The 15689-nt window shown below is 40.9% G+C and overlaps 1 protein-coding gene across 1 annotated transcript in view; it reads left to right on the top strand.

Moving 5' to 3' along the window:
• The window catches only part of csmd2 (CUB and Sushi multiple domains 2), a 256929-nt gene that overhangs the window by 137032 nt on the left and 104208 nt on the right, over positions 1–15689 (top strand). Inside the window, exons 12-17 of the mRNA XM_065471148.1 lie at positions 1765–1877; positions 6954–7136; positions 8638–8828; positions 9093–9228; positions 12231–12425; positions 14540–14678. Coding sequence (XP_065327220.1) covers positions 1765–1877; positions 6954–7136; positions 8638–8828; positions 9093–9228; positions 12231–12425; positions 14540–14678 — 957 coding nt within the window. The remainder of the gene's footprint in view (positions 1–1764; positions 1878–6953; positions 7137–8637; positions 8829–9092; positions 9229–12230; positions 12426–14539; positions 14679–15689) is intronic.

Raw genomic sequence — 15689 nt, 5'->3', positions numbered from 1 at the left:
CCGTCAGTTTCACTTTTGCAAGTCATGTTCCCGGTAATCATATTCTACTTTCGCGCTCTCTTTCCTCCTCACCTTTGCGGGACACTCGCCTTTTCTTCCTCCCCCCGCGCCCGACAGCACCCGCCTGTCTTCCTGTTCCCCTCCAGCCCTTTTTTTTCCTACGGTTTCTCTTTTATTTCATCACCACCTGATGCAGCAGGGCATGAAAAATAGATGTCGCACCACATTGTCAATCATCTCTCTTTTCACTGTTAAAAACAAGATCACAGCCATGTGGCGCAGCATTGCAAAACTGCATATTGATGCCCCCTAATGGAGTTTGCGCTAGCAGATGCTCCATAACAATTCACAGGATGTTGTTATTAATTGTGCCGAAATTTACCACCTTAATAAAGTTTTTATAGATCAATTTTTATGCAAGGCTGCTGAGCTGGGGTGGAAACCAGGAGGGGGAGGTTGGAGATAAATGAGGGAGAAGTATGTAAAGGAAGGGGTTGCTGATGTCCGATCATCCTCACATTCATATTTTTTTGTCTACTTGCTCAAACACAAAAAACACACACAGGACAAACACTGAATATGCCTTAATCTCTTCAATTAAAGATTTTCCTCCCTCTCCTCCCCCCTTTATGGACTTCTTTATGCTTTAAAAGTAGAGTGAGTAATTGAGTCTTTGCGCGCCTGCACACAAACAAACTAGAACAATTTAGTACTGGAGAATATACTGCAGCTATCAGCACTGTTAAACTCAGGACTATATTTTTTGAGAATCAGTGGTGCAGGCGAGCGCGTGCAGGGTGTAGGGAATTATTTTATATTTTTTTGTAACTTTATGGTCAGAGGCATGTAACCTTAGTGCAGCACAGTCATAAATGTGCTTTATAGGCAGTTAGTCACAACCAATCAAATCCACGCTTTTCATTTCAAGACACTGTGCTCTGACAGTTTAGCAATGGAAGGAAACTATTGGAGTGAATATGTGACAAGAGTTTTTCCCATAAGGGAAATATTGTCCTTGTTTTGGATCTAACAGTAACAATTAAAAGGGTGGTGACGATAACAAAAAACACACAAAAAAAACTCAACTACATAAAGTAGGTCATCAACAAGGACAGTATTCTAGACAGTGATTAGCTTACAGGGAAATTATTAGCATACTGATATAACTTGTCTGGGTGGAAATTATATAATAGCCTTGTCTATTATTTTTGACAAGCTTTTTAGTGCTACATTAGACGCGCAGCATTTTATACTTTCTCTCACAAGTGCTTAGGAGTTCACAGACATTCAGCGCATCACCAAAAGGCTGTAAAAGAGAACAAAAATCTATCCAGACACTAGTAGCAATCCCACCATCCTACATGTTCTGTCACTAAAATTAGAACTCTTAATCACTTACTCTGCAGCTATACCCTTCCTAATTAGAGTTGGGTGGAATTACTATTCAAATGAGATTAAATTACTTCTGTGGCATTGACTGATCTTGCATTCATTTTACACTTTGTTGTCTCCTGCTATTTTGAATATAAGTGTTGGGATAGGATAAAAAGATTTCTTAGGTTAAAATTCCTTACAAAGTTTGTAAAGTTCTTAATTTGTGTAATGATTTAGCAAAAACAAGGTCTCTCTGTATTTTCTAGGTGATGACTAGTCCACAGCTAAAGCACTTCTACTGCTGATTAAAAAATTGCACAAAGATATAGAATATTCAACAGAAAGAAATGTCTTTTTATAAGGTGTATGTTGGCTTTTCTTGTTTTGTAGTCTGTCTGGTTCAACTACTCCAGACCTTGTCGTGAGCACCAGTCATCAGATGTGGCTCAACTTCAAAACAGATGATACCAGTGGCTCGTTGGGCTTCAAGGTGTCCTATGAAGGTAAGGTTACTGTATATATTTTGGTTTTGGCTCGTTAACTGCATTTTAAAACGGGTGGTTTAACTTCTTTAAATCATCTTAGGAGTAGCATCAAAGGGGAGTCATGTTAATGGTAAAGTATTTTTAAGTGGTCGTGCAGTGAGTCATCGTGGTGCGGTGGTACACTGATGTTAAAAAGCAAAAGCAGTCTTTATAGGTAGACTTTAAATCTCGACTTTCTCCTTTTACAGTTTGAAATAGGAGTGGATTTCTTTTTTGATCAGTTACGCTTATAAGATAAGATAAGATAAGATAAGATAAGATGACCTTTATTAGTCCCACACGTGGGAAATTTGTTTTGTCACAGCAGGAAGTGGACAGTGCAAAAGTTATGAAGGACACTTAGAATAAAATAAAATAAGAATAAATACAGTACACAACTGTACAGAATAGAATAAAATAGAATACTATATACACTAGAATAAAATAGAATAAAATATACAATAAGATAAAAATAGAATACAAATGCGTTGTGACTCACCGCTCAAGACTAACTATCATATGCTCAAACAGAACACATTTTTCTTCAGTTGGCTGCTGGTCTTCCCAGTATGTGTCATCCCAAGTTTAGCTTCAAAGACATAATGATTGGAGTTTATGCATCTGTCTCATATGAGACTTTAAACAGTAATATGACATCGATTTCATCCATTTTCTTCCACTTGTCCAATTCAGGGTTGCAGTTGGGCTGGAGACTGTCCCAGCTGTCATAGGGCGAGAGGTTGCGTACACCCTGGGCAGGTCGCCAATCTGACACAGAGAGACAGACAACCATTTACACTCACATTCACACATACGGCCAATTTAGAATCACCAATTAACCCAACATGCATGTCCTTGGACTGTGGGAGGACGCCAGAGTTTGCAGACAGACGATACAAGCTCCACAGCCTGCCGTGGATTCAACCACAGGACTTTCTTTGCTGTGAGGCAATGGTGCCAACCACAATACTGTCATATCGCAAACACAACTATTATATGGATGATATCTACCAAAATACCCCCAAACAAACAAACAAAAAAAAGAAAAGAAGATTAATTGGAACTATAGGAGAAAATTAAGTCTCCCTTTTTGTGTGCGATCTCAGTGCCTCTGTTCTTGGCTCTTGGCAGTAGAGTCTGGAGCTCTCAGGCAGCAAAACAGCTAAACAAAGAATTAAAAAGAAACATTAACCAAACATAAGCAAACAAGTATTTGAGTAATTTATGGGTCATGTTCGTGTCCTCTTTTCAATTTAATTCAGTTTGAGTCTTTACTGCTGTTTTGCTTCGCTCCTTTGCTCTCTATTTCCCCAGCTACATGTCACGTCTGCTTCCCTTCAGCTCCGTGTCGCACATAGTGGAACATAGGAGAGATAGGCTAAGTAACAATAATGCTACTAGAAGAATGCTATTAAAATGGAGCCACCTTGATATAGTTATATAATATATTATTTTTTATAATGAAATGTATTCAAATCATAACAAGGTATGATATTTTAGACCCTCTGATCTCTGTGTACTTCATGTTGCAATACAAAAAACAACCCTGTTTCAAGACCTCATATTTGCGTTCACTAAACTGGTCATAAACAGTCAGTGGGTCATCTAGCTACATTCATCCTACTGTCTAATACCAGTGCGTCTATCTCTGTGTAATTATATCTCTGTGTAATTATGTGTCTGTATGTGTGAGCTTTAACAATAGATCAATGTGTGTTTTTACACACATGTTTGAAGATCAGATACAAGTGTGGGTTTGTGAATGAGTATGTGTGCGTTCTGTTTTCCAGCGTGAAAGCATGTGAGTACGGGGTGTTTGCCAAGGTTTTTCTTCTAGATAAGTGTGCTGTTTGCCTCTCAGAAGCACAGCAAGTCTTCTCCCTTGCCCACAGATGCTTATTTTTCATCAGTAAAAATAACAGCAAAAGTGGAGCAGCATGCCGAACCAAAGTGTAATTAAAACAATGAGTTCTACTTAATGAAGGGGAAGAAACGCTTTGAACCACTTCACCTCCCAGATTGGAGCACCCAAAATCTAATTTGCATTCTCAATTACTTGTATTTTAAGCCTGATCATCAAGTGTAATTGCAAACACAGTCATACCAGAACCCACACTCCCACCTTACCCATACGTTGTGGGTTGCTCACACTCTGCAGTGGGCTCTGTCTGTTCTGAAAATGCAGCGCTTGCAAAGAAAATCAGTATTAATGCAAATGAGCCTAAAACCCAACCACTGTCGTGCTTTATACTGACAACTGAGAGTATGTGATATGAAACACTTGAACTTATTGTTATCCAGATGCAAACGAACGCACCAATGGGACAGTGGCTAACACTGAGGACAAAGCATCATGTCATTTGTATTTTGAGTACTCCAGCCCATTCATTGTGCAGGGCACTAACAGTTTATTATTAAACATTGCATATAATCATCTGTTAGCAAAGCAGCGGTTGAGAAAGCATCTGTTGACAGAATTTTGAATTTTCGCCTCATTGCAAGGTTACCATTATTTTCATGTACTTTTAAATGCGACTGCAATTTTGTAAATACTTTAAATACTATTTATTCAGTAGTGGAACTGAGAGCCTTTAGAGCCCACTAGACATTGTGTGCAGTACTGGGTTATACCAATAAACTTGACTAATAAAGTCCTTTTGTCATCCCAGGCCTTAGGAGATTGCTGTGTAGCTGTTGACAGTAATTTGAGTCTGAGTCCCATTAACGTGCCCGGATTATTCTGGATTGTCAGGGAAGGACGACAAATACGCCCTTACATCTCTTCCCTTATTCATGAGAATCAGCAGCTGTTTCGTTCACTTACCACCCTGTGTATGTTGTGTACAAGATGCTTTCATATGTGCAACACACACTTTTATAAATATGTTTTAAACAAGAGAGACAGTCACACACACACACACACACACACACACACACGCTCACACACACACTTCAAAGGATTCTTATATATTAAGCCAATTTTTCCTGAAGTTGTAATTGGAGGGACCCATGAGGAAGAGAGGCCGTATGTGAGAAACACTGTAGGGACGAACAAGTGATTGCATGATCTTGTTTGTGTTTGCACGCGTGTGCATTAATATGTAGATATTCTTGTGTTTGCGTTACAGCTGGATTGCTCTTTCAGATCTGGTTTCTGTCATTCCCTCAGTTCATTTTCTCCTCCATTCTCTCTCATTCTCTCTCGGGTTCACCTCAAAACTTGCTTTCAGCATCCCCCCCACCACCCCTTTTAAAGGTGACTTCCACGTAAGATCAATGAGTTGTCTTGTGAATGAGGCTGCCTCAGGACAGCCATACATCCAAACAGCAGTGAGCTCTAAATATGTGTTCTAAATGATGATCATCGTTAGGGCTGAGTATGGATTTATACCCGGCATCACCCCCGGTGCGATTTAAAATCGTATTAGGCCCTGCCATCATTTCCTGGATGGATGAGCTTATTCGCTCTCTGTGTTCCCCCATCCAGATGCCTCAATAGGATGCCTCAGCATTCCCATCTGCAATCTAAGACCTGAGAAAAGTAGAAAAAAAAAGAGTTAGTGAACGAAGGAGGCCGCATAAATCTTGCAATAATGAAATTGGCGTGTTTGGTTTTAAGGAAGAAGAGTGGTCGCAGAGGTGCGGGTGTGTTTTGCGCACGAGTCGTGAAGTACTCACATCAGCTCCCAACACGAGCGAGGTAGTTTGTCACACAGTAAGTCGAGGAGTACATTTTCCATGGGACAGCGGGGGGAGGGAGAAGCACTTGGGAGATTTGCACGATTAGAAGGTAATAGTTTAGGAAAATAAAGACACAGTAAAGAGACCAAAGTGGAAAACAGTGCATAAAGAGACAGGGAGTTCATTCATGTTGGCGTCAACAAAGGTAAACGTCAAAGTCAGTGAAGGTTTATGCACAAACTGCGTTATCTGAAACAAAGCCCGGACTTATCAGCGTTCTGAATTTGCAGAGATTAAATCCATATTGATCTTGTGGGTGGTAAACAAGTGCATTTCCCATAATGACACTTTTGCATAAATGCTTGATGCAGATAATGTGAAGCAGCTCTTATTCTCCATGCGATGTGCCCTTCAGTGTTTCCCATGAGTTAAAAATGTATTTTGCTATTCCGCTGCAAGGAAAAGGGGGCAGGGAATGTGCTGTTGCAATGGTTCATCGGAGAGTTGGTGCTTAAGCAGCATTGTATTGACCGATTAGGGAAGAGATTTCAGTATTTTTCTATTATTTTGACTCCAAATCACCATTTTTACAAACTTCCTCCTTCAGCAAAAGAGATGATTGATTCTAAATTATTGATTAGTGATTCTAAAATAGTCTTAGGTGTGAATGTATGTCTGTTTCTCTGTGTCAGCCCTGTGACAGCCTTGGCGGCCTGTCCATGGTGTACCCCAACTCTCGCCCTATGGGAGATGAGGATAGACTTAAGCCCCCGTGCAACTCAGAATTGGATAAACGGAAGAAAATTGATGGATGGAACAAACCAATGGGAGCTATAATCATATCTGTTGTAGTTTCATGAGGAAGAGGATCCAGATTCAGATTCCAGAGAAAGTAAAATCCAAATCTTTCATCCGTGTAGTTGTCATACACAGAGCTCAGTCAGCAAACGCAAACTATGCAGACAAGTACATTAGCAGACTTCAAGTCCATACCCAGGAAGAACAAGCTAGAGTCTACTAACTACATTAATAAAAACTTAAATAAATAAATAAATAGTCAGATCTTTACTTTTTAAGAGTGTGACCGACAGAAAGAGGGGCATATATACTGGGGACAATGATTAGGTGAACAGATGGGGCAGAAAACTCGCAAGGATCAATAGTAAAACTATCAAGCATTACAAACCCCAGCAGGAAGGGACAGAACAGAAATGCAAAACCATCTCAGAGCAGGCTTTTTCTCCCTCTCTCTCTCTCTCTGTAGTTGTACTGTGTACACCACAAATTCATCTTTCTCTGCATGACACAGAAATTTGCATAAGTCTGTTGCTTGCTGAATTGTTCTGTCTTATGTATTTACGTCCACCTGCGCAGAGATTGAGCAAGGCAGTTGTGGAGATCCTGGAATTCCAGCTTACGGCAAGCGGGAGGGGACAGGTTTCCGTCACGGGGACAGACTGTACTTCGAGTGTCTGCCTGCCTTCGAGCTGGTGGGGAAGAAGAACATCACCTGTCAGAAGAACAACCAGTGGTCAGCTAAGAAACCCAGCTGCGTTTGTAAGTTACTGGATGACTCGCCTCCGATTCGACGTACACCTTGCGCACACGTGCATGAATTAAACACTGCTCGCACGGACGAGTACAGGGAGGGCTGCATAATAAATTGTCAGATTATCCTTACAGTTTGCCTTGCAGAGGCTGTGGATTTTGAAACAATAGGAGGGATTATTAGCTAATTAACGCCATGAAAGACAAACACAGAGTGAGAGAATTAGAGGGTGAGGAGAAGAGGGAAGAGAGCTGACCATGCAGATAATACCCACTGTTGTATTATTGATGAGACAATAGGATGGACAAAAAGCTGCAGTGTGCAGATAAACATCACAGAGCTGAATGACAGAGAGCTTCCTGGCCCAAAAGTCATTTTGGCTGCATAATACTATAAAAAAGTGGGTTATTTAGTTAACGTTTAACAAAATATTATAGTCATGTTGAAACAGTGCAGCCGGCTTGCTTTTGCCGTTGAAGTTGACGCTGTAAATGTGATCGCATGCTTTTCTAATGTACAACTGTTCAATTGTGTGTTTTCATAGTGAGAGAGTTGCCAGTACGTTTATTTTTACCAAGCATCTTATTTTATCCTCCTTTTCACTCAGCATATCATGCTTAAATGAGATTTGTTGATTTTTGTTAGCTCCTACTGTCAGCTAAAAGAATAATGTATCCAGCTAGGACACCTTAGTAAAGCGAGCATTCTTAATTTGCCTTGTCTAAAATTATGCCTTTGATTATCTGTAACCCTTTGATGAGCCTAAGAATATGTGCACGCTCATCTGGATGCTTTTCAGAAGCAATTTCTGTCCATACTGACACCTAAAAAAAAGTGTGTCGCGTAATGCTCAACATATTGCTCGCCTTATCTCCTGTGCATGTAGTCACCAGAAGAGTGACAAACTGAATTTAGCAATGCAACAGCTGTTTGCACTGACAAAAAGGTCAACCATGGCTTTCAATTAACTGCTGGTGGTCTAGGCGGTCTTGTTGTCTTGTGGAAAAGGGTCACAGGATCTGACCAGTAAGGCAAGCATAAGCAATTACTGATAAGACCCCATGAGAAAGTGAACATGAGTGCCTGAATCATCGTTCAAGTCTCACTTTGTTCCTATCCAGACTTAAATGCTAATGTAGTCTGTAGTGTTTTCCCACGGTCAACACCTTAAATTGCTTGAATAGTGGGGACAGGAAGGTGAACACAGCAAAAGTGAAGATATTCTAAAATGTAACATGTATTAGGTTGCACGTCGCCCGAGGTTGTTGTCAGCACAGTGGTGGTTATTGGAGTTGTCTCCTTCTTTTGAAATATGTCTACGGCACGTGTGTCTTGAGGTGGTACAGAATCAGTAAAATGAATCAAGTCATAGTGGCTTGTTGTCAGCAAAGGAAATGGAATTTGCCTCTTGTTTTCAGTCTCCTGAACAATTCTCATTTTTATGTTGCTTATCTGTATTTCTTCCTCTCACCCGCTGTCTTTGTCTCTATCTCTCTATCTCTCCTATAGTTTCCTGTTTCTTCAACTTTACCACTCCATCGGGGGTGCTGCTATCTCCCAACTACCCTCAGGAGTACGGAAACAATATGCACTGTGTGTGGCTCATCATCACCAACCCTGAGAGCAGAATCAATCTGGCCTTCAACGACCTCAGCATGGAGAAACAGTTTGACTTCCTCTCCATCAAGGATGGGGGAAAGGTAGCGCATAAGCGGATGTCCTCGCTTACTTTGAAAGGCTCTTTGCTGACCTGTCTATCAGTCATGGTGCTTGTCAGCAGGAAAATCAGCCTCTGTAATTATGCGTACAAGCTAAACAACCTTTCTTCCAGTATCACTGGACTTTATCGCTTTATCTGTCTACCTCACTGTAGGATCTGTCTGCTCTTGTTTTGGTTTTTTTAATGGTTTTTAAGCTGAGTATAGCTTTGGTCTCAGCAGAAAATCGTTATCTGTCTTTGTCAGGCTGAATCTCCTATCCTGGGGACCTTCTCTGGTGATGTCCTGCCTCCTCCCATAACAACCAGTGCGCATGTAGCCCGTTTGGAGTTCCTGACTGACCACACCTACACAGACAGAGGCTTTAACATCACATTTACAAGTAAGTACCTCAAAGGAGATAAAGTGAAGTCTTTAAAGCTTATCACAAAAGCCCACATTGACTGTTGGATGTTTTGTATTCTCAATTGTTTGTGCATGTTTTCAGTATGTGTGTGTGTGTGTGTGTCTGTGTTTGCGCGCACATACAATAGGGCTCATGAATCATCCACAGTATCTCTGTGCTTGTCTCCCATAGACTGCATAAACTGGCTAAACATTACTTAGACACTCAAAGAAAAATGACAAACCCTCACTTTATTGTCTAAATAGAAACTTGACATCTAAATAAAACCCAAGCGAAGACGTAGCATCTTTACCTGACAGATGCATTTGCGCCCGTGCTCATTATATTCTGTTCTGGGTAGCTGCTGACTTCTGAGGAAATTCTAGAAGCACACTGGCTACAGTTCTGGTAAACAGTTTTTATGGTTATACTTTGTTCTCAGTGTTTGGAAGCAGGATTCATTGCATGCACACTATTGTGTTATGAGCCTGGTATTGAAATTCTTCTACATTACACCAAAGAAAATAACTCGGTAGGGAGTGTCTAACCCTCACTGAGCCGCAAAGTGTCGGGTAGTTAAGGTGCTTTTTGCTAGAAAAAAAATCTATATTTTTTCTCCCATCTTTAATTGAGAGCACACTCATATTAGTTTTAAAATGTAATTAGTTAATATTTATCATGTCATGCAAATCAAGATTATTAGATTATTAACTAAAACCTAATAAAAGATTCACTAGCTGCACCCACGTCCTCATTTATGTTTGACAGCGTTTTAGTAGGTAAAGGTGAATGGCTTGGACATGAATTGAGCTGCAGTTTGGGAACGCCTCGAAGGGGACTGTCGGCGGCTCCCAGGCCTGGCAGATCCCCATGTATTAAATAGAAGTGAAGAAGTTAAAGAATTGAAAAGGGGAGCGAGGCTGGAGCACGTAAACGAGAATTAACAGCTTGTAGGACTGGGGGAACCTATATAGATGAGAACTGGAAGGAGCGTGTTTGGAGGCGTGGTCCCGCTCCTGAAATTCAGATACTTAATCTCCAACTAAAAAATAGGTGCCAACACCCCCCCCCCCCCCCCCCCCCAAAGAAAATGATGAAAAAATGAACAGAATCAATATAGTGTAGTTAGAAACCAAACAATATAGTCAACATGATAAATATTAAAATATACAGCAAATATCTACTATGGTTAAGGCCAGATTTGCTAACTCAGTGTGCCAGCGCAACCTGGGTTTTGGCGTTGAAAAAAAAAGTGCTGTTGGTATTTACGAAGGGAATGCAGAGACAGGATTGCGTGTAGGAGGTGGGAGCTCAGAGGTTTTTGCTGCTGACCCTGTTGCAGTCGTATTTCTGAGAATTCCTTTCGCAAGTTGTAAAATATGGTGAGAGATTAATTAAATCAAGCATGCAAGCTGATATGAACATAAATACACCGATACTTAACACTGCAAAAAAAAAAGCACATCTTGTTTTTTTGCGCATGATATTGAAATAAACCAACCGCCCTTGTTTTTAGTAAGCAGCACAACTTTTGTAAATCACTCATAAAACTAACCACACCTACAGTACGAGTACAGTATGTAGGCATTGCACTCAGACGCTAATTTGCCACATTTAGTCAATCTGAGCCATAGTCTTACATATATGTCTTATAGTATGAATCAGCATTGGCATACAAGTTTTGTTCTAACACTTAACAAAGCCCTGAAAGGATAGCTGCAGCTGCAGCTGGGTTTGTATTAGGATATTTAAATCAAATCCCCTCCACGACAGAGATCTCTTACTGTTTATTTATATGTTCATTAAATCCAGTGCACAATGATGGCTGTTTACAGTATACTGTGAAGATTGCTCATCCTGTTTCAACTTAACCTCGGCTCTCACTAAAATATCTCTTTGATGTTAATCTATATCGACTCAGCAAAGCCAGAATGCTTTCCCCCCACCCCCACCCCCTTTGCACGAGCTCATTTGCAGACGCGACATCAACCAAGCCCAGGTGCATCTGGAAAGCCACAATGTGGACAACACATGGCGGCTAATGCATTAATTAGCATGCTAGATGAATAAATAAATAACCGATGCCGCGTGCCGAACGAATGCCACGAGCAGTTAATTGAAGATGACGGTTTGTTCCTGAGAACAGTGTCATCTAACTGCAGGACGGTTTTTGAGGAGGTTGTGGGGCTGAGCACACAACTTTCATCATTCATGTTAATTAAGGACATGCCAAACTGTATTTAGGCAATTTCTAGCGCGTTAACGAATAAGATATTTGTGATGGATGAGGTGTAGCTGGCACTTGGTTTGGGTCCAGTGGCTACAGAACAGGGATTCATCAACACCTACACGCGTCAAATACCTGCATGTGTTTACAAGAGTGAGAGTAAGTGAGAGAGATAGCAGCCGAGGTGATGTATTTGTTTACAGGCCGTGTTTCAGGGTTATGACTCTTCTTGTATGACTGTGTTTCTTTGTGCTCTTTCTACTTGAAATTTCATCGAGAGGCCTGATTGATAAAGTTGTGAGGCTGCATGAAAGCAATTACCCTTGTTTGTTTACCTCACGATTACTTCAGCAGTGTCATCTGGCACTGATGATCTGCATACGGTGTGGTTTCCCACCCTGTAGAATGACTGCAGCAGGGTGAATCAGTGTGACTAAGTGAAACAAATTCCCGCTTGTTACATGCTGGAGTGGCTAAGTGCTGACGGTACAATGACAAAAAAAGTTTTGTCTTGAAACTCGAGCAATTATTTTAGAGTCTTTACACAGGAGGTGTAGCATGTGATGTGGATTAATATCAGCAGAATTATAGACGATCTCTTTTTTTCATTTCATTATCAAGCAAAGAGTTTAAGCAATAGGGAAAGCATTTTTCCTGTTTATAGCTAATGTATTAAGTAGTCTGTAATAGTGGTGTTTTTTTTTCTAAAGTCTTCTAAAAGCTGACTCTGTATTCCTCACTAACCCCCTTCTTTTCTCTGCACTTCTACAAGCGTTCCGCCACAACGAGTGCCCAGACCCGGGTGTGCCGGTTAATGGGAAACGCTTTGGAGAGAGCCTTCAGCTGGGCAGTTCCATCTCATTCCTGTGCGAGGACGGCTTTGTTAAGACCCATGGCTCCCTGACCATCTCCTGCATTCTCAAGGACGGCAATGTGGTGTGGGACAATGCTGTTCCTCGCTGTGAAGGTGTGTAAGAGGGCTCATGTGTAACGTTAGAAGAAAAAAAAACTTCTGGTAGCTCATTACCCGGACTGTCCTGGAGGTATAACACAGCTAAACGCGAGAATATATCCTTCTGAAGGGGATTCTGGCCCCCAGACCTTATGCTTGACACCCCTGGCTTACCATTTGTGGCTGACACCTAAGCAGTTGAAGAGATTATTGGAGGAAAATGAATCCTTTTGCTAAAAGATGTCTGAAGAAAAATATGGAGCAGAACAAATGAAAACCCCTTCCTGGACAAACATACGTACAGCTGCAGGGACTTCAAAGGGTTAGATTACACGCTCCAATCGCTCTTAAATATCCTTTTAACCATATTAGGGAAAGAACAAGTACATAAAATGTTACCAGTAATAAGGGAAGGGTGACCCAAGGGGTGCAGGGAAGTCAGAGATGATCTATGACCTACATTTGATATTGAAACAAATTGCTCCCCCGTTTCTATTTCTGCATGTAACAAAGAGCTAGAACCTTAGTGTTTATATTTTATGTATTCATTACATTTCTCTGTACAGCAGACTGGTCTAGTAAATTGTATATATCAGAAAAAAATCCACATTATTTATTTATTATATACTGCACCTTGTTACCTTGGTGTTCACTCTACTAGTTACTTCATGTCCTTCTAAAAAGCACTTCAGCAAAATGTATGACCCTCTATATGCAAAATATCCAAGGTTCACAGGATGTCCCGAAGATAAAAGACTATTTGGTTAGAATAATAAAAAATTCTAACACACACACAAAAAAAGTTCAAAACTAAGTTCAGAATACGCCTTGCAAAAACAAACTAAGGAGGAAAAAAAGAGAGACTAAATATCTGTACCAGTTTGGACTTTGGAGGTTTGATGTCCCAGTCCCTTTGCATGCTTCTGCAGCTCTTATCTCCCAGTGGTACTACCCATTCCAGCTATTTGCCTCAAATACCGCCAAAAAAAATAGTTTTTGTCACCTCTTGTATACAAACGTTAGCAAATTTTGAATCAGGAGTAGTAGTTTTGATGTCATAGCTAGCTAATTATGCAAAAATGTTAAAAAAAAAATAATACTAATAGTAGTAATAATTCCACCTGAATTTGATTTTTCTCAAATAGTTAAAGGAGATATGTTAATTACTCCATTCTCAGTAACTTTATGTCAGTGACAGCTGAGCTCAAATTGAAGCTGGTGATGACCCGGAGGCTTTGTTCTTTCCAGTTTGTGATGCAGCAGCCATAATTTGCTTATATAGAGAGAGCTGAACAATCATCTCTGCCTGACTCAATACTCAATGAACTATCCCCAAGAAGTAGTTTAGTTTAGATAATACTCGCCATTAACTAACCGCTTTAAGTGCAGTCACCATGGCTGGAGCTCCAAGGGACTTAATCAGGTTCTCTGTCCGTGATACGCAAAGGAGGCACCACTATTAAAACATGTCACAACCCCCCACCACCCCACCCCTGTGTGCCACAGCAGTTTTGTATTCCTCCATCTATCATACCCCTGCGTTTGTAGCGTAATGCGTTTTATAGATGTCCTTCAGTATGCTGAGTTGGCTGATTAAATCATTCCACTTCAAAGGGAGCGAGGAGCTGGCACTGTAACGAAGCCGTCCACTGTGCCCGTGTGTTCTGGTTAAGGATAGGCAGTTAAAGGGAGATGCGGCAAAGTGAGCTGTAACAGAGATTAGGGTGCAGGAGAGGGGTCGGCGCACTCAAGTGTCTTTTGTGCTAGCGATCAAAGACGTCCCATTTTGTCTTTTTGATGGGAGAAGGGCTCGATGATATGTTTAAAACCCTGACTCCCTGCGTAGGTGAAGAATAATATGCATGCACACAAATGCGTAATAAATGCTCATGTGCACACAGACACACAAACACTGACACGCGTGTTCCGGGAGAAGCGGTTAACCTTGACGCGCGCTGTCACCAGCTTCCAGAAGATAAACCTTGGCAGCAAAAAGAAATGGGATGAGCCCCAGCTGATGCATGGGAACATCTGTGGGCATTGTCATACATCATCCGGGATAGACGTGCATTCATTTTTTATTTTTTAATCTGTTCTTTCTCTACCTCCATTTCACCTCTCTGTGTTAGCCCCGTGTGGAGGGGATCTGAAAGCTCCCAGTGGAATCATCCTCTCCCCTGGCTGGCCAGAACTATACAAGGAGGCCCTTAACTGTGAATGGATCATTGAGGCTCCTCCAGGCTACCCCATCAAGATCATCTTCGACAAGTGAGTCACCCACATAGCAACTGCTCTGGTGCCAGCGCTTTCTGTTTTCTCATAACAGGCTTGGATTTTTATTGCTTTTACCTTCTCACTGTATCACTGTGTTCTTATATCGTTATTTCTCACTTTAACCTCTCCCAATGCCTTTCCTTTATCGGAGTAATGCAGTAGATCTAATGCACTTCAACACATCCACCAACCAGGATAATACTGCTTTATTTACTAAAGTCCTTCAGAGGGGTTTGATGCTTTCATTTGATATCCTGAGCCCTAAGTACGCAAACACACACAAGCATTACTGTAAAATGTAAATACAAAGGGCTATGTAAGTTGAGATGGTCTGTCAAGAGGGACTGTGGAAATGGGAGTGGATGTAATTTGTCCTGATGTTTGAGAGAGAGACAGTTGTAGGATCAAACGCTACATCAGTGTTTCACTGAGGCTCATCCTCGCTAACCCGGCTCATCCTCAGCGCTTCCACGACAGCGGGCCATGCAAAATGAATAGCGCGTAAATGTTTGTTGCTCTTTAATTTTTATGTAACATCAATAAAATATCACAAACCGCTTCATTTAGATGACACGGTTCTGAAACTAAGCAATTTATTCACGCTTTGAAGATGAAGTGGCTCAGGCAACAAAGAGAGAAACACACATACATGCTATTGAAATACTGTATACACCCACCAAAGCCAAATGTCTCAGGATTCTCTAAAAGCAGCATCATTCGCTTTTTTACAGTTACCACTGTTATTACACTGACTGGCTAAATGTCAAAAATACATTTTTAGATGGGATTCTCTACATTGCCTGTTTTTGGTTAGGTCCATATTGATTCATTTACTTTACAAATTGTTCATTTCATCAAGTTTTATCCAGCTAGTCAAGCACAGATTAAAACATGAAGTGAAAACGAGCTATTTGTTCACTCTTGATCTCTGTTCCCAGATAATTTAGCAGAAGGCAAATATATTTATGGAATATGAGAAAACTTATTTTTGATACAATCTGCTAA

This window comes from Pelmatolapia mariae, linkage group LG22 (assembly GCF_036321145.2).
Source record: "Pelmatolapia mariae isolate MD_Pm_ZW linkage group LG22, Pm_UMD_F_2, whole genome shotgun sequence".
Taxonomy (NCBI): Eukaryota; Metazoa; Chordata; class Actinopteri; order Cichliformes; family Cichlidae; genus Pelmatolapia; species Pelmatolapia mariae.
The sequence above is the reverse complement of the archived record's forward strand: the minus strand, read 5'-3'. Positions and strand labels throughout refer to the sequence as shown.